Source organism: Peromyscus californicus, unplaced genomic scaffold, assembly GCF_007827085.1.
Source record: "Peromyscus californicus insignis strain IS unplaced genomic scaffold, ASM782708v3 Scaffold_3__1_contigs__length_106647218, whole genome shotgun sequence".
Classification (NCBI taxonomy): Eukaryota; Metazoa; Chordata; class Mammalia; order Rodentia; family Cricetidae; genus Peromyscus; species Peromyscus californicus.
This window is the reverse complement of record NW_026294551.1, coordinates 70,060,644-70,081,709: the sequence shown is the minus strand read 5'-3', so window position 1 is coordinate 70,081,709 and position 21,066 is coordinate 70,060,644. Positions and strand designations below refer to the sequence as shown.

Genomic DNA, 21,066 nt, shown 5'->3' with positions numbered 1-21,066 from the left:
CGTGCTTACAAGGTGAGTATTCTAACCAACTGAACCACATCCCCAGTCTCCATTTCTGCATCCCCCCCCCTTTTTTAACATTTATGTATTATTTTTATGTGTATGGGTGTTTTGCCTGCATGTATGTCTATGCATAACAAGTGTACAGTGACCACAGAGGCCAGAAGAAGGCATCAGATCCCCTGAGACAGGAGTTACTGAGGGTTGTGAGCCACCCTGTGGGTGCTGGGAATGGAACCAGGTTCTCTGGAAGAACAGCCAGTGTTCCTAACTGCTGAGCCATTTCTCCAACCCCCATCCTACTGCTTTTTCTTCAGTCTAGGACCCTGTACCATGGGATGGTACCATCCACACTCAAGGAGGCTCTTCCTTCTTCAGGTAAGCATCTTTGAAAACACCCTCACAGGCACCCCTTACGGTGTGTCTCCTAGGTGATTCTAAGCCCTGGCAGGTTGACAGCAAAGATTAAACATCACAATACAATAGGTTTCATGACTAATGCTCTCACGTTCTAGCTGTTGCTTCTGTGGAGCCAGACCTATTTTGGCTTTACCTACACCCCAGATGGAGAAGCCACCATCTCGTCTCCAAATTTCTGGAATCCACCATGAAGTCTGAATGGTGTGCTGATTCCGACCTGCAAGGCAACGACCCACTATAACAAAGAAAGGGCGATGTCGCCCCCATGTGGCAGCATCAGCACTGCAGCTCACAGAAGACCCAGGCTGCCTTGTTCAGTCTTTTCTTTTTTTTCTTTTTTTTTTTTTTTGGTTTTTCGAGACAGGGTTTCTCTGTGTAGCTTTGCGCCTTTCCTGGAACTCACTTGGTAGCCCAGGCTGGCCTCGAACTCACAGAGATCCGCCTGGCTCTGCCTCCCGAGTGCTGGGATTAAAGGCGTGCGCCACCACCGCCCGGCTGTTCAGTCTTTTCTAGGATGTCACTTGCCCCTTTGCCCAGCCTTGTGTGCTGTATATTCTATTGGCCTGTAGCATCCATTATATACAAGACAGAATATCTCAGCAGTCACTCACTATGGCTCATCTCTTACTGTCCCTATTTTCTCCCTGAAACAAAGCCCCATGTATTTTAGACTGGCCTAGAACCCACTATGGAGCCAAGTAAGACCTTGAACTTCTGATCCCCCAGTCCCCAGTGCTGAGATTTATAGGCATGAGAACTCACTCTTAATTTATTATCCTCAACTTATGCATTAAATTTTATCAGAGGTATGCATGTATGGAAAATAGGATTTGGCATCACCATGGATTCAAAGGAACCATTGGGTCTTGGGTGAGTTTTCCCACAGATTAGAGGGGAATATATTGAGGATGGCTTTTTAGAAGTCACTAACCCCTATAACAGGCACACAACTCTCCCGAAGGTCAACTATGCTACTGTAACCAGTTGGTGTGAAGATCCCTGGCTTTATGATGGGCACCAGCTTTAACCCCTTCCCCACCCAGAAAATGGAGTTGAAGACTATGTCCTTGAGCTCTAACGGCTGCCTGTCTCCATTGAAAACATGCATCTCTCTAGTCAAATATTCCAAGGGCTTTCTCTACCCTAGATAGACCCCAGTCACTGCTTTCTAGGGAGACCAGGCACAGAGGCAAAGCCTTCCACTCAACCAGGGGCCTTCCCTGACCACTGCATGGGCCCCTCAATGTTTCAGGCACTAGCATGTAGCTCACTAAGGTCCTAAAAACCTCCTGTGAAGGGTAATCTAGATCATCAACCTAATGGGATTCAGAATCACCTACGGGGGCACACCAATATGTGTCTGTGAAAATATTCCCAGAGGTTTAACTGAGGACAGAAGACTCTCCCTGAACTGAGCAGCACCATCCCATGGGCCAGGGTCCTGAACTGAGCAGAAAGGGAACAAACCGAGCCAAGCCCCAGGATTCATCTCTGTTTCCCGCATGCCCTCATGACCACACCTTCCGCAGCACCAGGATGGACTGTCCCCTCAAACTGTGAGCCACAGACGTCCCTCCTGTGTTGCGTTTGTTAGGTACTTCATCCTAACAAGAAAATAACTAACACAGTTCTCGCTGAAATAACTAAAAGATGCCCTCGGGTCGGACACATCTGATTCAGCTCAACCTCTAAATACCTGGGGCTAGGGTTTGTCCTGGGAGCTGAGTTACAGTCTTCCCAGTGGCTCCAGCTTTGCAAGCACCAGTCAAACTTAAATAGTAGGCTGGTATTTCTTTAAAGTATGGCGGGTTTTTTTTTTTTAAGATTATTTTTAAGTGTGTGTGTGTGTGTGTGTGTGTGTGTGTGTGTGTGTGTGTATGCGCACAAGCACATGTGTGCAAATGCAGATGCCTGTTGAGACCAGAGGTTTTCCATCCTCTGGAGCTGGAATTATAGGCATTTGTGAGCAGCCCATTGTGGGTGCTAGGAACTGAACTCAGACCTCTCTGCAAGACCAGCAAGCACTCTTAACTGCTGAGCTGTCTCTCCAATCCCAATTTTAAAGTAAGTGTTTAAGTTCATGTAGAAAACAAAACAGAACACTGAGTCCTGAAGTACTGGTGAGAAAGCCTGCTAACTGGAGGTAAGAAAAGTGGACAACGAGCCCTCCACTGATCGAGGACTCCAAATTTTCAACAGGCACCCAGCCCTGGAAGGATTTAAGTCTGGACACAGCTCATGAAAAGGGCCCAAGACAAACACAGCTTCCTATAGTATATGATTCTGAGTGCTGGGCTTGAATCACACATATCCCACTGAGTAACTGGAAGCAAATATTCCCCCGATTCTCTTTGTCCTGACTGCATGGGCCAACACTAGACGCTAAGGTCGGGGCCAGCCTGGCGATTGCCCATGGATATTGCACAAATCTGGAGAGCATTTCTGTATTGTTAACATCGTCTAGGCCCCTTCTTTCCCTGATCCCCGAGAAAAGCACACCCTCCTGCTCTCCATCTTGCTTCACGGGCTGATGCTGAGATCACAGTCTTCCTCCCTACAGTTCTTAGAGCAGACTCCGAGCCAAATGACAGCAGTATTCCAGGTCAGAGGGTCATGTCCTGGGGCTGTCCCCACCAAGAACCATTCAAGGAATGGACCGGCAACCACAAGAAGCCCGAAGAATCATCCTCATTTCATTCTAGACCACAGGCACAGGACACTGTCCAGCCTGCCAACTGGTCCAGTTTCCAGCAGGCTGGGTGCTTGGGAATTCTGCTTTCACTGTGCCCGAGCTCCTTCTGTTCAGCCAGCTCCCACCTTCTGAAACACTCCCGAAGCATCCAGACCTGCTGGCCATTCAATTTCTCATCATCAGCCTCCCTCTTCCTGACACACCTTCTGCTCTGGAAGCTTCTGCTCCCCCCCCACCCCCGACACTTCTAAATACAGTCCATTCCTTAACCAGGGGGACACATCCTGTCCTGAGGCTTTCTTCCATAACTACCCGGAACTACAGTTCTCACGTAAATCCTATACAACCCACCACCTTTATAACCAGCAGCAGCACCTGCCATGACCCTGACATTTTTAGATCACTGTGCTAACTAATTTTATGTCAACTTGACACAAGCTAGAGTCACTGGAGAGGGTGTAAACGCTCCACATATCTGATCACATCTCGATTTAAAACCTTAAAGTCATCCTTTCATTTACTGCTTGCTTACTTATTTTGGAGCCACCCAATGTAATCCAGACTAGCCTCAAACTCACTACATACACACCAAGTGCAATCTTGAACTGTGGTCCTCCTCTTCCCACTCACCCCCTCCACGAGCACTGGCATGCATCATGTAGGCTTTGTGTGGTCTCCAGTGACTGAATGAACTCAGGACTTCGTGTCTGCTAGGCAAGCACTCTACCAGCTGAGCTGTATCCCCAGCTCAGAGCGCCATTCTCTTTGGTTGTTGTGGTGGTGGTGGTTGTTGTTGTTTGAGACAGGATGTCACTGCATATCCTTGGCTGACCTGGAACTCACTATGTAGAGCACGCTGGACTTGAACTCACAGAGGTCCACCTGCCTCTGCCTCCCTTGCCATTCTCTCTAAAAACACCTTTAAGGCCAGCATGGTGGTGCATGCCTTTAATCTCAGCACTTGGGAGGCAGAGGCAGGCGGATCTCTTGAGTTCAAGGCCAGCCTGATCTACATAATAAGTTTCAGGAGCCAGGACTAGAGAGACTCTGTCTCAAGAAACAAACAAAAAAACATACTTATGTTTGTTGTTGAAACAATAGTAATCACTGAGTAATCCAGGGTTGGTCTTGGGTCTCCTGCCTCATTTCCTCAGTGCTAGGATTGTGGACATTACCACTGTGCCCAGATACTTTCACTTTCTCTTAATTTTATGTAATGAATGTTTTGTCTACATGTGTGTTTCTGCACCAAGTGTATGCCTGGTGCCTATGGAAGCCAGAAGGCATCAGATCCCCTAGGATGAAGTTATAAACAGTTATGAGCCACCATGTGGGTGTTGAGAATCGAACCCAAGTCTGTGGAAGAGTAGCCAATGCTCTTAACCACTGAGCCATCTCTCCAGCCCCCCAAGATACTTTTAACACCACAAAATCTCAAATTTTCTATTAATCTGAGAGAACACATAACAGGAAAAATGCACAGTAAGAATCTACCCATGCGGGTCAGTGATGATACATGTCTTTAATATCAGTACTCAGGAGGTAGAGACAGGCAGATCTCTGAGTTTGAGACCAGCCTGGTCGACAGAGCAAGTTCCAGGACAGCCAGAGGTACACAGAAAAACCTGTCTCAAAACAAAAACCAAAACAGTGGGGGAAAACCTACCCATAAGCCCACCCTGAAAGCTATTTCATTTGGAAGTATCCTTCCAAATGAATTTAATGCTTTTTTTTTTTTCTTTTTTGGTTATAGAGTCCAGATCCCCTGGAACTAGAGTTACAGGCAGTTGCTAGCTGCCTTTTGAGTATGGGGATTGAACCAGGGTCCTCTGGAAGAGCAACCAGTGCTCTTAAACTCCAGCCCCAAATGAATGTTACCGGTAACAGAGTTTATGGTTCTTTCCAAACATGGGTGGTTATGCAGGGTTGTTTTTTTGTTTTTGTTTTTGTTTTTGTTTTTTTTTTTTTTTTTTTTTTTTTTTTTTGAGACAGGGTTTCTCTGTGTAACAGCCCTGGCTGTCCTGGAATGTTTCAACAACAAACATTAGAAGTATGTTTTTCGAGACAGGGTCAGTCAGGCCTTGGCTGTCCTGGAACTCACTTTGTAGACCAAGCTGGCCTCAAACACAGAGATTCAGATCTGCCTGCCTCTGCCTCCTGAGTGCTGGAATTAAAGGCCTGCGCCACCACCGCCCACCTGGTTATGCAGTTTTATAACCTGCATTTAGCATGCAAAATTAAAACCACTTCAGCATAATGGAAAATCGCAAGCGTGCAAATAAGTCTATAACCAAAAGGCGGGTCAAGAAACAGAAGCAGGGCCAGGTGGGGGCACACACCTGCACTCTAAGCACTTGGAAAGCACAAGCAGGAAGACCAAATTGAAGGACTGCCTAGTCTACATAGACTTCTAGGCCCATGAGGACCACCTAGCAGCTCTTCCTCAGCTTGGTCCCTGAACGCTGATGACCACCTGGAACTCCAGTTCCTGCAGAGTCAATACTCTCTTCCAACCTCCGCAGACACATTAATAAAAGTCATCCTTGAAAATACATAAACCTTGAAACATCTGTGGGGGACCAGCCCCCACACTTATTTACTCCAGGAACTCTTAAGGATTGAGGGAATAAGAGACTTAGAGAGTTAAAAAACACAGGATAGACTCGGGAGGGCCTGGATCCTTATCCACTGGCCCAGAACGTTATTCCAAAGGTCTATTTATAACAATGCCAAGGGGTGGAGCAAAAGACCTCCCCCTTGCTAGTTAGACCCATACCAACACCTGGTACCCAAGCCCGTGGTCCAATCAACCTTCCCTGCAGTCCTGCTGGGTACAGCCACTAGGAAACCTAGTGGGCTCCAACAGAAATCAAAACCAAGGGAGGGGATGACACCAAACTCAGATGTGGCTTGGTGGTAGAGCACTTGCCTGCCCTAGGGTTCAGTCCAGCAGTAAGAGAAAAAGTGAGTCAGGCCTCCAAGCCTGTCTCATATAGCCTTGTCACTCTCTAATGAGCAACGACCCTACAAACTTCTTCACAGCAGGCTGAGCTGGAGCCACGCCGGAGTCCTCCCCCTCCCCCCAGGTACAACCAGCCATACCACCTCATTACTCCAATGTTTTCAGTCTCATACCGCTGGCTTCTCACTCCACACACATCACAGGATCTTCCAGAAAAACCCAGTGACTCTTGTGAACAGACCTGAACAGCTGCCGTGGCCCTTTTACCCCTTCCTTACAGAAGTCACTCGGGACCTCACCCTTCCCCATCCCGTAGCTGAGGATATTCCGCACACACTGAGAAGGGGATACATGGACAATTTTACACCAGCCCTAGCTTCCACCCTCTCACAGCCCCCACAACAATATGCAGGGGCGCTGGTGATCATAGGGAACAGCTATGGAACAGGACTGCTCTTCTCCAGGACTGACACTGTGGTCATGCCCACCCCCATCCCCACCATAGACCTCTCTTCTCCCAGTTAGGTCTGACTTCAGCTGGGTGTGGTGGTGCACGCCTTTAATCCAGAGGCAGGGTTCCTGGACAGCCAGGATTATGTAAGAGTTGTCTCAAAAAGAGCGGCACGTGACTCCAGACAGTAATGCCTCTGACCTCTCCCTACCTAGAACCCGTCTTAGCAATAGAAGTCTCATGGTTTCATTCCCATTTCCACAATCACAGGACATACATTATGTACCCACTAGCAGATTCTGGACCTACTCAGTCCTGGTATTCACTATGATCTATATACCATCTACCTTCTACTGCCGTCAAACATAAAGGCAAGCCTTGCAGAAGATTCCTACACCAGGTCCTAAAGGCCTGACAACACTACATTCCAGCAAGGCTGTATTACATACAAAGTCTCCCCAGCCCGTCTGTCTCACACACTCACTCACCAGTCCACATAAGGAAATTAAGAAAACCATTCGAGTTAAGACAGGTTTCTTTTATTAGTTTTTCCTAAACTTTGTCTCATGTTTACTGTTTTTTAGTGTAAGAATGTGACCTTGAGTTTTTAACAAACCAATTTGGGTAACGCAACCTGGATAAATGCTTGTCTGCACACAAGTCATCAGTTGCCACTCTGGCCTGCCTCCACATAAATCCAATCTGTCTTGACAGCAGAAGCAGACCATCTAATTTCTAGCTTTAACTTTAAACTTCAAATTCATTCCCACCCCAACCCCCGAACCCTCCCACCCCCACACACAAATGTTTATGAGAAATGGTCATTAAAGACAGTCAAGTTGCATAAGAGTTGGCTTAATCCTGCTGCCTGCACTTGAAACAGCTATGGGCCTCCCAGCGGGACCGGCAGGCACTCCTTCAGCAAAGCACACACCCGGCCTGGGGCTCCAGGCTTGTGCTGAGTGGGCATCCAGTCACTTACTTGACTTCTTGCCCCCCTCTCCCATCAACTGCCTATAGAACACTTGAGGGCTACAGCACTTTCTGTGCAGACAGACAGAAGCATAGTGAATTGAACTATGCATGGTTTTAAGCTTATTTCCAACAAGCAAAAATGAACAGAGAGGCTCTGTTACAGAGATCAGTGATTACAAAGACCCAGAACATAACCACCAACACTTGTAACTAAGGCAGGTAACCAACTCTGCCCTCTACTGCAGGCATCCCTTTGTTTCCAGAACATCTCCTTCCTGTAGACTTGCCCCAGGAAATGTGTAGTGCCCACACTGTCTGCAGTCAACAGTGAGGCATTCCTGTGACCTTGAGCACCTCAACACTAATTTCAGACTCATCCAGAGCAATCGATGCAATCGCTTACAATCTGTCAGCTGTTGTAACATACAGATTGGCAGATTCATGACACATATTAACAGTAACACAGGTGATGGCAAATGAGCTAAGAATCTTGAACTCTCATCTTCTTCTGTCCAATTCTCTAATTTACACACATCATCTCCCACTTGAGCAGGTCAGGGTACAAATCTTTCCACCATAATAAGCAAGGATGGATAGCTCAGATTCGCCAAGCCCACACCCAACCGTGTTCTCTACAACCTAACCTGAAGGGAAAACTATACTTCGATGCTTCAGGATTAGCAAATTTACTTTAGGGAAGTATGGGAAGCTACTGCATCCAAGTCCCTTGATTCGCTAAAGCTCGCTCTAAGTGAAGAGGACATGTGGCATTTATAACTGCTTGCTGAGGGAGAAGGGAGACAGAGCTGGGAATGGAGAGCCATGAGGCCTCAGAGCAGGCCCTGCTGTGCTCTGCACTCCATGTTAATCCATGCTTGCCCAGGCTCTGGCCCTCAGAAATGGAGGAAGTGCCAGCCACAGACCTGCTACAGGATGAGAATGCTGGTGGTGATCTCCACTCAGACTTTACAAGCGTAATGTGAGCTTCTGTCATGTATAAAGAAAAGCCTGCCTGGTGGCTGTCAAAGCTTTTGCTAGAGCTCAGCTTTCCCAACACACTTCATCTTGTAGAAGCATGATTAAAACACAAAGGAGGAAGGCAGGCGTTCAGAAAGACTAGCTGAGCTCTTAAACAGGACCATAATGAAGAGAGAGAGAAAGAGAGAGTGTGCACTCTATCTCTGGATCTAACTATTTAGAAGTCAAAATGCTCCGTACATTACCTATACCCCACCCCCAAGATCCCCTAAAAACTAAGAAATCTCCAGTATTTGCTTGCTCTAGTTGATATTTAGAACAAAGTTGACAACTTAAAGCTTTATAATAGTCTGTTTTAATATAAACAAATGTTGGAATCAATCAATGTCCATCTCGGGAAGCTTCTTGTCTGCATCAGAAGGCACAGCTGTGTCTGCACCCTGCTCAGCCGCCTGGGGGCCTGGGTTATCTCCTTGGCCGTCCACTGGTCCATTCTGCTCAGCATGTTTTGGCTCCTCCTTTGGGGGTTCCACTTTGGGTTTGGGCTTTGAAATTATAGGACTGCAAATACTCGTCAGCTCCTAGAATGGTAAAGAAAGAAAACGATGATTTCTTATAAATTAAACATATTTTATTTTGCATGCTAAACCCCAGTAGCTAAGACGTACAATAAGTCCCAAATGTTAATAACAAAAGAGCTGCCAAGAAAAGTCCAAGTACATAAAGTTGCAAACTACCTTAATTTTAGCTTCAATCTCCTTTGTCTTGACAACTGGATCCAGCGTCAGGCTCTGCTTGTTCTGCAGGTTCAGCTTGTTATTCATCCACTCCATCGCCTCATTGGTGCTCTTCTCTACCTTCGTCATGTCGGCGGCATCCAAGTGCTCATACTGGTCCTCCTACAAGTGTGGGGTGGACAGCTAAGTGCCAAAAGTGCATCACTCCCTGCCCAATACTGCCTTTCAAAAAATCCTCATTTGGGGCTAGAGAGACAGTTTGGTGGCTAAGGGCACTTGCTGCTCTTGTAAGACCCAAGTTCAGTTCCCTTCACCCACACTGGGCAGCTTCAAACCACCTCTAACTCCAGCCCCAGGAAGAATCCAACACCTTCTATGTGCACAAGAATAAAATTAATAAAATACTCCTTTAATCCCAGCCCTCGGGAAGAGGAGGCAGGCAGATCTCTGAGTTCCAAGCCAGCCACAGGGCTACACAAAGAAACCCTGTCTCGAAAAACCAAAATACAAAAAACAAAATCAAACAAACAAAAACAAATACACAGTGCCCTGACCAAAATCATAGAAAAATGAAAATAAGAATAAGATACCTTGTTTTTGAAAGAGCTGATCACTTTCATATACTGTTGGATTTGCTTCCCTAGTTCTTCAAATAATTTTGGTCTTTCTTCAGATTCCTGGAACCGTGTCTTAATAGGCTGACCTAGATTCTAGTAGGAGAATACACAGGTTTGTACAGGGTAGCTCACACTATTACAGTTACAGTGCTACTAGGTCTAAGAGTAATGGAGCTAAAGCGTCATTCTTTGGGTATGTGTGTGCACACACATGAATACATACAAATATATAAACAACAATACGTGCATGTATAGTAAGATAAATAAATACCATCACAAGTATCAGGCTCCTCTGGCTGCTCATGAGCATAAGTCAAGACTGTCCCAAGTGGAATTGTTTCTCATTACTGACCAAATCCCAGTTCTCACAGGAGGAGGAAATCAAAAGTTATATGTCTTCTAAATGTACTTGCCCAACAATTTTTCTTATTAAAAACCACACTGTAGCAAGCAGATCTCTGTAAGTTCGAGGCCAGCTTGGTCTAGAGAGCAAGTTCCAGGACAGCCAGGGCTACACAGAAAAAGCCTGTCTCAAAAAACATACAAACAAAAAAGCACACTGGAGGGCTGGAGAGATAGCTCAGCAGTTAAGACCACTGGCTGCCCTTTCAGAGAAGCTGGGTTCAAGTCCTAGCAGCCAAACGGTGGCTCAAAACCATCTGTAGCCCCAGTCCCAGGAGATCAGAACCGTGGCCTCCAGGGACACTGCACAGACATGGCACAAAAGAACACATCTAGGCAAACACTTACATAAAAATAAATAAAACCTCAACAACAACAACAAAACCTTTAAGTCATATTAGATTCTGATGAAATCACATTACCACTATTAAGGTAAAAGTGGCAAAATCTAGAGGCTGGAGAGATGACTCAGTGGTTACAGAACTGGCTGCTCTTGCAGAGGACCCAGGTTCAATTCCCAGCACCCACATGGTGGCTCACAACTGTCTGTAACTCCAGTTTCAGGGCATCCAATATCCTCTTTTAGCTTCCTTGGGCATCAGACACATAAGTGGCACACAGATACGCACACAGGCAAAACACTCATACACATACAGAAATAAAAGGTTAAAAAAAAAATAATAGTAAGTCGGGCGGTGGTGGCGCACATCTTTAATCCCAGGCACTTGGGAGGCAAAGGTAGGCGGATCTTTGTAAGTTCGAGACCAGCCTGGTCTACAGAGCGAGATCCAGGAAAGGCGCAAAGCTACACAGAGAAACCCTGTCTCAAAAAATAAAATAAAATAAAATAAAAAAAAGTGGCAAAATCCACACCCAGAGAAAATTCTCCACAACAAATGGAGAAAGGGCAGTCTCTTCAGCACATACATGAGGAAGAAGTAGAACATAAGGTCAGCCACAGACATAGATGAGGAGACACTTATGTGCACTACATCTGAGTCCCAATGCAAATCCACTAGATGATCACTGTTTAGAAAATGAACTTGAAAACTCAACACAGTGACACTGGAGATCTCTGGTGCAATGATGGTGCAGCATGAGGCTTTTACGAGCATACTGAAATATTCTGTATTAAACATAACCCAAATCACAGAAAATCTAACTCAAACTTAGAGAAATGTACAGAAAAGACACTAGCCAAGATGGCCTAAATGATTGGTCCTCAACTTTCACATGCCTGGCACCTCTCAAAAGACAAAGAAAAACATTTTGCACAGGGAAGTTGGGCAGTGGTGGTGCGTGCCTTTAGTTACAGCACTTGCGAGGCAAAGGCTGGTGGATCTGAGATCAAGGCTGGCCTGATCTACATACTGAGTTCCAGAATAGCTAGCTAGGGGACAGAGAGAGACTCTGTCTCAACAATAAACAAATAAAACCCACAAAGGCACAGCTAGCAGGAGCACTTGCACCCCTGCCAGGGTGAGCTAAGCCCTAGGCACTGTCCTTGAGCCACCCACTCTGGACAGCTGCAATGTCCAGTTCTCCAGAAGTCCACAGTGCAAAGCTGAAACAAAAGGCCATGTTCCGCTTTGCTCTCAGTGAATTTACAACGTTTTCCAAACAAAGACCTCAATCGGGGTGATACTTTCTATGTTAACCATCCAGTTTTACCATACAAGAGATGCTCTGCTTTCACCTAGAAGAGAACTATTCCAGGCCTCAGCTTACACTGTAGGGGCACGCCTTTAATCCCAGCACTCGGGAGGCAGAGCCAGGCAGATCTCTGTGAGCTCCAGGCCAGCCTGGTCTACAGAGCAAATCCAGGACAGGCACCAGAGCTACAGAGAAACCCTGGCTCGAAAAAACAAACCAAAACAAAAAAAGGTCACTTACTTTTAATTCAGCCAATTTGTCTACATAAACTTGCTTTGGTTGGTCTTCTCCATCTTCATACAACCAATTTTCAGTATCCTCTAATTTTAAGGTAAAACTATTACGATCCTGTAAATAAAGAAAACATTATAATTCTCTCTCTCTCTCTCTCTCTCTCTCACACACACACACACACACACACACACACACACACACACACACACACACACACACACTCTCACTCATACTGTAATGGGAAACATTCTAACAATAAAGAAAAGAGCAAAGAAATACAAAACCAGGCTGGGGAGATGGATCAGTAAATGAGTTAAGGTGCCTACGATACCCAGAACCCATGTAGAAGCCAAGCAGGTGAGCAGCTCCTATGATCTCAGCACTCAGGAGACAAGAGTTGGGGGTCCCTGGAATAGGCTGGCCAGCTACACTAGTAAAAACAAGCTAGTTGCAGGTTCAAGGAAAGACTGCCTCAAAAATAAAAGTGGAGAACTGCAGACATCAACTCTGAGCCTCTACATAGACTCACATCCATGTGTACCCTTCACACATGTAAGTTTTTTAATATATGCATGTTTAGTTTACCACTATGTAACTCCCAAAGAGATACATGTTTTAGTATTTGGGTTTATTTTATGCATATGAATGTTTTGCTTGCCTGTATGTACTTGTACCACATGCATGTAGTGTCCATGGAGGCCAGGAAAGGGTGTCAATTCTCTAGAACTGTAGGTACAGACACCGTGAGCCACCACATGGGTGCCGAGAACCAATCTCAGATCCTCTAAAAGAGCAGCAAGTACTCTAACCACTGAGCTCTCTCTCCAAACATTTTTAGTCACTCAATCTCACACACACACACACACACACACACACACACACACACACACACACACACACAAACCGAGCTTCCTTCTCAAGTGTCTGAAGCTCTCCCTACACACCCACAGAAAGGGAGCGGCACACTTACATCTTCACTCACAAACTTCTCATATTCACCACTAAGTTTGTCTCTCATCTCGTACACATATTCTTCCACCGCGTTCTTGGCATCGTTCCGTTCCTTCTCCAGTTTATCCTGCATGATCATCTTACCCTGGAACAGGAGCAACAGATGAGACACAAGGCCAGCTATGAGCATCAACTGACACAACTGAAAAGCAAAGAGTTTTCCCTGCTCCAATCCTTTCAATTCTCGTGAGCCACCCCAAGAAAATAGAGCCAGGAATATAACCAGGAAGAAACTTTGAAGATCACAGCTTTGTGGGGTTTGTTCTGAAGGGAGGGAATAGTCAAAATATTAAGATATACCCACAAAAGCAAAATCAAATATATTTAAGACAAAGATTTGAGTGGCAGCACACACCTTTGATCCCAACACTTGGTAGGCAGAAGCAGGTAGATATAACTGTGAGTTTCAGGTCAGAGTGTTCTACTGAGTGAGTTCCAGAATGGCCAGGGCTACACAGAGAAGCCCTAAAGCTGGGGGAGAATCCCTAAAGCTGTTTATAAGAACCTTTTTTTGCCAAGCATGGTGGCACACACCTTTAGTCCTGGCACTTGGGAGGCAGAGGCTAGGGAATCTGAGTTCAAGGCCAGCCGGGACTGTTACACAGAGAAATCCTGCCCAGAAAAACCAATCAATCTATCAATCAATAAAATGGAAAAGTAATTTTATGTTAGGGCCACCACAACACGAGGAACTATATTAAAGGCATTAGGAAAGATAAGAACCACTGTCTTAAAGGCTACAGAGTCTGAATGTACCTCATTCTCTGTATACAGGCCGACCATCTCTCGGTCCAGCTGCCACAGGAGTTGGCTCTCGATGGGCAGGTCCACAGTGCTGGTCTTCACTTTTGCCTTCTTGGCTTGAGGTGGTTGGTCCGTCTTTTTATCTTTTGATCCAGCTTGAGAGGTCTTTAAAAAAAAAAAAGAACAAAAACATACAGACTAACCCTACATTTTAAAATGGATCAAGTCAAAAGTAACTCATGATTATCATCTTGAAAATGAGAAGTGAATCTGTCATCTCTGGAGTAGTACATTCAGGAGGAAACCATAATGGTGGTCATTAGGGGTCTGGGAAAGAACAGGTAGAGAATTTTATTCTGTAAGATAGAAAACAATGGGCACTACAGTGCTATATGCTTTAAAATGTAACCTCATGTGTATTTTTCAACTGAAAATGAAAAACAGCTAACACACCTAACAACCCTCTGCAATCTCACAACCAACATACAAAACACTTGGATAGCACAGGCTGGGGGCACCAGGAGTTCAAAGTCAGCCTGAGCTATTTGAGACCCTGTCTCAAAAAAAAACCCAACCACACACACAAACCCAAAAAACCACCACCACCATCACCTACAAAGCTAGATGGGAAATCTGTTCGATGACATGGAAATGGGTCACAGATTTTAATCACCACAGGGACCTGCCTAAACAGCAGAGAGTGCAAAGACGGTGGAATTAGAACCTAAAAAAAAATCACATTCTTAAATTTTTATTTGTATGTGTGCATGTATACATGCTATGGTACATGTGGGTGGGGGTCAGAAGACAATTTGTAGAGAATCAATATAATATTCTTTCCACCACATGGGATCCAACTCAAGTTGTTGAGTTTGGCAACAAGTGCTGGCCCTGCACTGGGGATGGAATTTAGCACTGTTACCAACTGACCCATCTCCCTAGCCACACCTTATAACAGAAGGAATGGTCCTTCCTGCTCCCTAGCCACCTTGGTGGCTGCTCTTGGTTAGGGGCCATTCCACACCTCCATAGGAAAATAGTAGCCACAAAGACAGAAACCTCAGCTAGAATACTATATATTATGCTGTCCTACACTGGTATTTATCACTATAAGGACAACAATATTCAATAGGGTACGGCATATGGAAAGTACCAGAGTAGATACACTGGCTAGCACCGAATCAGATGTTTCTCAATTACATACATGTCAGAACAGACTCATGAAAAATAAACCATCAAAATTTTTCTTCATGTCGAGCAGTGGTGGCACACATCTTTAATCCTGGCACTCAGGAGGCAAAGGCAGGCGGATCTCTGTGAGTTTGAGGCCAGCCTAGTCTACTAAGCAAGTACTAAGCAAGTTCCAGGGTTACACAGAGAGATCCTGTCTGGGGAGTGGGGGAGGTAGTATTTTCTACACACACACACAGACACATACACATATACACAAACAGAGACCAGAGTAAAACACTTGGCAAAATTTGAGAAAAGAAAAAAACATATCTTCTGTCTGTCTGGAGAGGAGAAATAATAAATTTTTTCTACACACACAGTAAAACACTTGACAAAATTTAAGAAAAAAAAAAATCTTCTGTCTCACTGCTTCATCAGTAACAAATTATCAACGATATATGCTCTTTTAACTTTCCAAAACACACTATGCAGTATAGCTAAAAACTCATACAAATAAGTAATAGTGTGTACCACAATCCAAGGCAGCCCCGGGGGTTTGTAAGACATCAAGAATTCTAAGAGACAGCCTGTACCTCCATTTCCTCAGACTCCACCTTGTTTTCTGCTGGTGTTTGTGGCTGCTGCTCTTCAGTGTGTGGTTCCTCCTGGTCCACTTGCATCTTCTGAAAAGTCAAATTAAACAGTGAAACCAGAAGATTCTCACAAAACACTAAGCAGCCTTCAATGGTACTCAAAGCCACATGATATAGAATTCCCGTTGACTCCCCAGTGATCAGCATACCGAGGCTCAAAACTCTAACTATGCACAAGTTACACAGGACACGAAGTTTTCCTCTCTGGAGTTCAACCTAACAATGCAGTACTTGTCCTGCCCAACATGCCCACCCTTGTATGAAGTAGAGCAACTACAAGATTAGCTTTGTGAATCATAAAGCACTCAGTAGAGTGTGGCAAATACAACCTCTGAAGCAAGCTTGTGCTTCCCTTCCACATGCTTCCTCCCAGAGCCTTGACTTTGTCAAGAGTCCTTACACCAACATTTTCAATCTCAAAAACATACCCTTTGTACATGCTGAAGAGAAACCCAGAGAATTCTTTCAGCAGCAATAATAAAGAAGTTTGTGGAGCACCTAAACCAAGAACTCCATGTGCATGGCCTATGGGAATGGTCCAAGATGCTATGGAGAATGCCGGTACCTGAATCCCCATACACACATCTGGGCAAGAAAGCCAAGCTTTTGGAGTCTGATGTACAAAGAGTTAAGACCTACACTTATCCAGAGGACATCTTGTACTTCTGAAAACAAACTTAAGAGCATTTTCCTACAGTCAGTAGTAGTTTAAGCTGACAAATGGTCTGAAGGAAAGAGCCAATTGGAGTTCATTTCCATTCCAGTAAAATGTAAAAGTGGGTTGAGTGGGGAATGTACAGTCAGCCAGTCAAACGACCAACGTAATGATATAAAACATCCAGGTTACCTCTTCTTCCTTTGCATTCTGATCAGTCTCCATCGGCTCCTCATTTTCCTCGGACTTGTGCACTTCTACTAAGGACGCACTGGACACACTGAAAATGCCATGGATATTTACCCGAACCTTGACTTTCACTTTTGAGCTGGAGCCATCAGACTGTGGAGTGACTTTCTGAACTGAAAACTGAGCTAGGGATTTAAAAAAAGATGCAAGAGAATGCACAATGTAAGACTTAACTTAAACTTCCATATACATAAGAAAACAACCAGGCTGTGCCAGACAGTAAAAAGCCCAATCCTACAATTTACTTTCAAAATTTTCTAGTTTGTGTCATTTCCTAAGAAATTATCATTTGTAAATCTAACCATTATACCAAATTTTGTTTTGGGAGGTTTTGTTTGGGTTTTTGTTTTGTTTTGTTTTGTTTTCTTAAAGCCCAAAGACAATTTTATTAGAGTTTAAAAGAAAGACTATAGGAAAGGCAAGCTGTACATCTTGGCAGTCGCCAGAGAGAAAGAGAAAAACTCAGTAGGAGAGGTCAGCCCTATGGCGGGTTTCAGAGAAGAGTATGGAAGCCCAATGTGTTAGTGAGAGCATACCCAAGGCAGACAGAAAGGGATATAGAAGTTAGCCCTTCCGGGTATGATTGTCATACCCTATCCTACAAATGGAAAGCAGGGCAGCCAACTCCCCACATTTCTGCAGGCCACTGAAGCTGCTCCTGCTCTTCATTCACATCACAGATCTTACAGAAATCTTGGTCTCTCTTCTTGATAGTATTTCCAAATCATAACCATTCCCAGTTTGTAAAGACTCTGGTCAACTTGGTTCCAAATTCTAGGATGAACTGATGCTGTAGAACAATTGTGTGATTTCTCTGCAAATCTTGAAATTCTGTATTAGAACCAAGCTGATCTATCATGCTTTTCATCAGGACCACATTATAGTCAGTCACCCACAATGCGCACTCAATCCAGGAATATTGCTACACAATACAAGACTCCATTAAATAATAACCATCTGACTGCTTCTATACCCAGGATTACAGACAGAAGATGTTTGCTTTTGGGTCATAAAGCACCGAAATTTCTGAATAGTCTGTATTTCTTTTAGTACTCCCAAGTAGAGACAAGTTTTTGTTACTGTTTTAGGTTTCCAATTCTACTTACCGATAGCAGGATCTGGATAGGGCAAATCCTGAGGAGAGCTATAGTAGGCCTCAAGAGTGAAAGGTTCCTTTCTATAAAAGGTGAGGACTTTGGAGAAAGGAGCAGCATGATTTTTGGGGAAGACTTCACAGTCACTAGAAGAAAAAGACAAAACCCCACAAATCCATAAAACTCCTTTTTATTAAAATATTCCAGGGCGAGAGATGGCTCAGCGGTTTAAGAGCACTGACTGCTTTTCCAGAGGACCCAGGTTCAAATCCAGCACCCACATGGCAGCTAACAACTGTCTGTAACTCCAAGATCTGACACCCTCACATAGACATACATGCAGGCAAAAGACCAATGTACATAAAATACAAATAAAGTATTATAAATTTTAAAAAAAATATTCCAGTCTTTTCTTTTATTGGGGGGTTATGTTTCATAGGTGTGTGCATGTTGAGGTCAGAAGACAGCCTTGAGTCCTCGCCTTCCACCTTAGTTGAGAATAAGGCCTCTGGTATTTGCTGCTGCCCATTCCAGGCTCCCAGTGTGAAAGCTTCTGGGGATTCACCAAACTCCACCTCATCTCCCACCTCACCTGAGCTTTACATGGGATGTGGAGATTTGAACCCAGGTCTCTGAGCTTGCATTTTACCCACCTATCTCCTCAACCCAAATTCATGATATTCTTAACACTTCTGACACATGCATCCTAGGATTATAATTACTGAACAGTCTTAGTTTCTTCTTGCTGGCTATTATTTCCAGGTTATTCAAGGGAAGCTAGAGATGGCTCAGCAGTTAAGAACACTGGCTGCTCTTCCAAAGGACATGGGTTTGATTCCCAGCACCCACATGTTGGCTCACAACAATCTTTAACTTCATTTGTAGGGGATCCAATGCCTTCTTCTGGACTCCTCAGACACTAACCACAGATATGGCATACAGGTACAGATGCAGGTAAAAGACTCACACAAATAAAAACAAAAAAATTTAATTAAGTGCATTTAAAAAATAACATACTTTTAAAAAGGAATATACCCAATCAACACAAGAGGGCAAAGTCTCAATGGGAACAAGTATAAAAAAATTAAATGACTGATTTATTCATGTCTTTAAAAAAAAAAATCTCAGGCTGGGGAGATGGCTCAGAGGTTAAGAGCACTGGCTGCTGTTCCAGAGATCCTGAGTTCAATTCCCAGTAACCACATGGTGGCTCACAACCACCTGTAGTGAGATCTGGTGCCCTCTTCTGGCCTGTAGGGATACATGCAGGTAGAACACTGGATACAAAATAAGTAAAATAAATTAAAAAAAAAAAAAAAAAAAAAAAAAAAAAAAAAAAACTCATGTAGCCCAGCCTGACCGAATACTCACAATGTAGCTGAAGACAGCCTTTATCTCTTGATCTTCCTGCCTCCCTCCCACCTCTCATATGCTAGATTACAGGGTTCACTATCATTCCTGACCATGAATTTATACTTTGTTTCATGCACCTGACAGATATGTGTATAAAGGAAGGATAATGCATTACCTAGATTCAACACCCAAATGAGTATACTTAAATGGCATTAATGATGTATTACCTTGACCCTTCTTCAGCAGGAGAATTCCATCTCAAAGATATTGGATATGCCACGACATCAGTGATAGAAAATTCTCTCACTTTGAAAGCAGGTGATAAGATTGCACACTAGAATGATAATTTCAAAAATTCCATTGACACATACAGACACTATAAATTGGCAATGACTTCAGGAGGCAATCACTGATTTATTTACTATCTTCAGTAGTAATGTAATGGTACCTGAACAGTTCTACAAACTGCTGTCATGGTCAAATTTTCTGTGGAACCTTGTTGTGGGACATTTGTTTATGCTATGGAACATTTGTTTAATGATGCAAAGATGTGTTGCATTCTTTTATGTTGCATTTGCTTTAACGCTGTGAAGGTGTGTTACTGTGCACATGTCCAAACACCTGATGGTCTAATGAAGAGCTGAATGGCCAATAGTGAGGCAGGAGATGGATATGCGGGGTTGGCAGGCAGAGAAAATAATAGGAGAAATCTGGGAGAAAAGGAAGAAACAGCAAGAGAACAAGGAGAGGAGGACACTAGGGCCAGCCACCCAGTCAGCCACGGCCTGGAGTGGCTGTAAAGTAGCTAAAGTGCAAAGTCAGTCATACAGAAATAGAGAGGAAAAGCACAGAGGCAAAAGGTAAACGGGATAATTTAAAGTTAAGAAAAGCTGGTAGAAACAAGCCAACCTAAGGCCAGGCATCCATAAGAAATAATAAGCTTCCAGGTGTGGGTTATTTGGGAGCTGGTTGGTGGGGCCCCCAAAAGAACAAAAAGCCAAAAGAGTAAGAGTAAAAACCATCAACAACATAACCTAGCTTTGCTTTACCAGTTCCCATGAACTTGAAGTCCACTACTTCACAAGACAATTCAACCAATCCCAACAGCTCTAGCTTAGAGCTATGTGTTTCTGTGTTTCTGTCTGTCTGTCTGTCTCTCTCTCTCTCACACACACACACACCAGCTTTGTTTTTCTGCTGTTGTGATTTGGGTATTTTTCTAGACAGGGTTTCTCTGTATAGCCCTAGCTGTCCTGGACTCACTCTGTAGACCAGGCTGGCCTCAAACTCAAGAGATCATCTGCATCTGCCTCCCAAGTACTGGGATTAAAAGTGTGTGCCACCACCGCCCAGCTTCTTAACTCATCTTCTAACACGTTACACAACCAATACCTTTATGTACATCAGAATCTTACACCTTGAAATTACCCTCAGGTTAACAGGTAGATATGTTTTTGTTATGACATACGAACAAATGCAAACTCACCTGCAGCGCACAGCCTCGAGTGACAGCTTCGTCTGCATTTAATGTTGTACTAAGTTCTTTACCAAAAAATTTGCTGATCTTCTCTTTCACTGCAGGAATTCGTGTGGCACCACCAACTATCTCCACTGCATAAATATCTTCTCTCTTTAACTCTACGCCACAACAATGAGACATTTATAAAAGAATCTTTAAATCAGTATTTTACAATGAAGGAAAAAAGTAGTAAGAGCTCACAGGATCTAATCCACAGTCATATTAAAACTTTGCTCCCTCACGTCCCCATCCCAATACACACGTACACACTCACAGCAGGTGGCCTCTGGGGAAAGTAGTCACCTTGATTCTCAAGATAATAGAGAAGAGCAGTACAACAGTGGGGTCTGTAAGGCACTGGCCAAACATACTACACTTTGCCCTGTATAGGTCCTGAGTGCCCAACAGTGTCACACAACCAACTAGCAAGGAACCCCACATTCCAGCCACTGGCCAAACATACTACACTTTGCCCTGTATAGGTCCTGAGTGCC

The 21,066-nt window shown here is 44.2% G+C and overlaps 1 protein-coding gene across 1 annotated transcript in view; it reads right to left on the bottom strand.

Moving 5' to 3' along the window:
- Positions 1-7,042: 7,042 nt before the first annotated feature.
- Hspa4 (heat shock protein family A (Hsp70) member 4) overlaps positions 7,043-21,066 on the bottom strand; it is a 47,023-nt gene continuing 32,999 nt past the window's right edge. The window contains exons 9-19 of the mRNA XM_052757857.1: positions 20,540-20,691; positions 19,281-19,387; positions 17,713-17,846; positions 16,550-16,731; positions 15,643-15,732; positions 13,889-14,041; positions 13,092-13,217; positions 12,128-12,235; positions 9,806-9,925; positions 9,216-9,377; positions 7,043-9,059 (exon numbers count right to left, since the gene is read on the bottom strand). Coding sequence (XP_052613817.1) covers positions 8,856-9,059; positions 9,216-9,377; positions 9,806-9,925; positions 12,128-12,235; positions 13,092-13,217; positions 13,889-14,041; positions 15,643-15,732; positions 16,550-16,731; positions 17,713-17,846; positions 19,281-19,387; positions 20,540-20,691 — 1,538 coding nt within the window. The 3' untranslated portion in view covers positions 7,043-8,855. The remainder of the gene's footprint in view (positions 9,060-9,215; positions 9,378-9,805; positions 9,926-12,127; positions 12,236-13,091; positions 13,218-13,888; positions 14,042-15,642; positions 15,733-16,549; positions 16,732-17,712; positions 17,847-19,280; positions 19,388-20,539; positions 20,692-21,066) is intronic.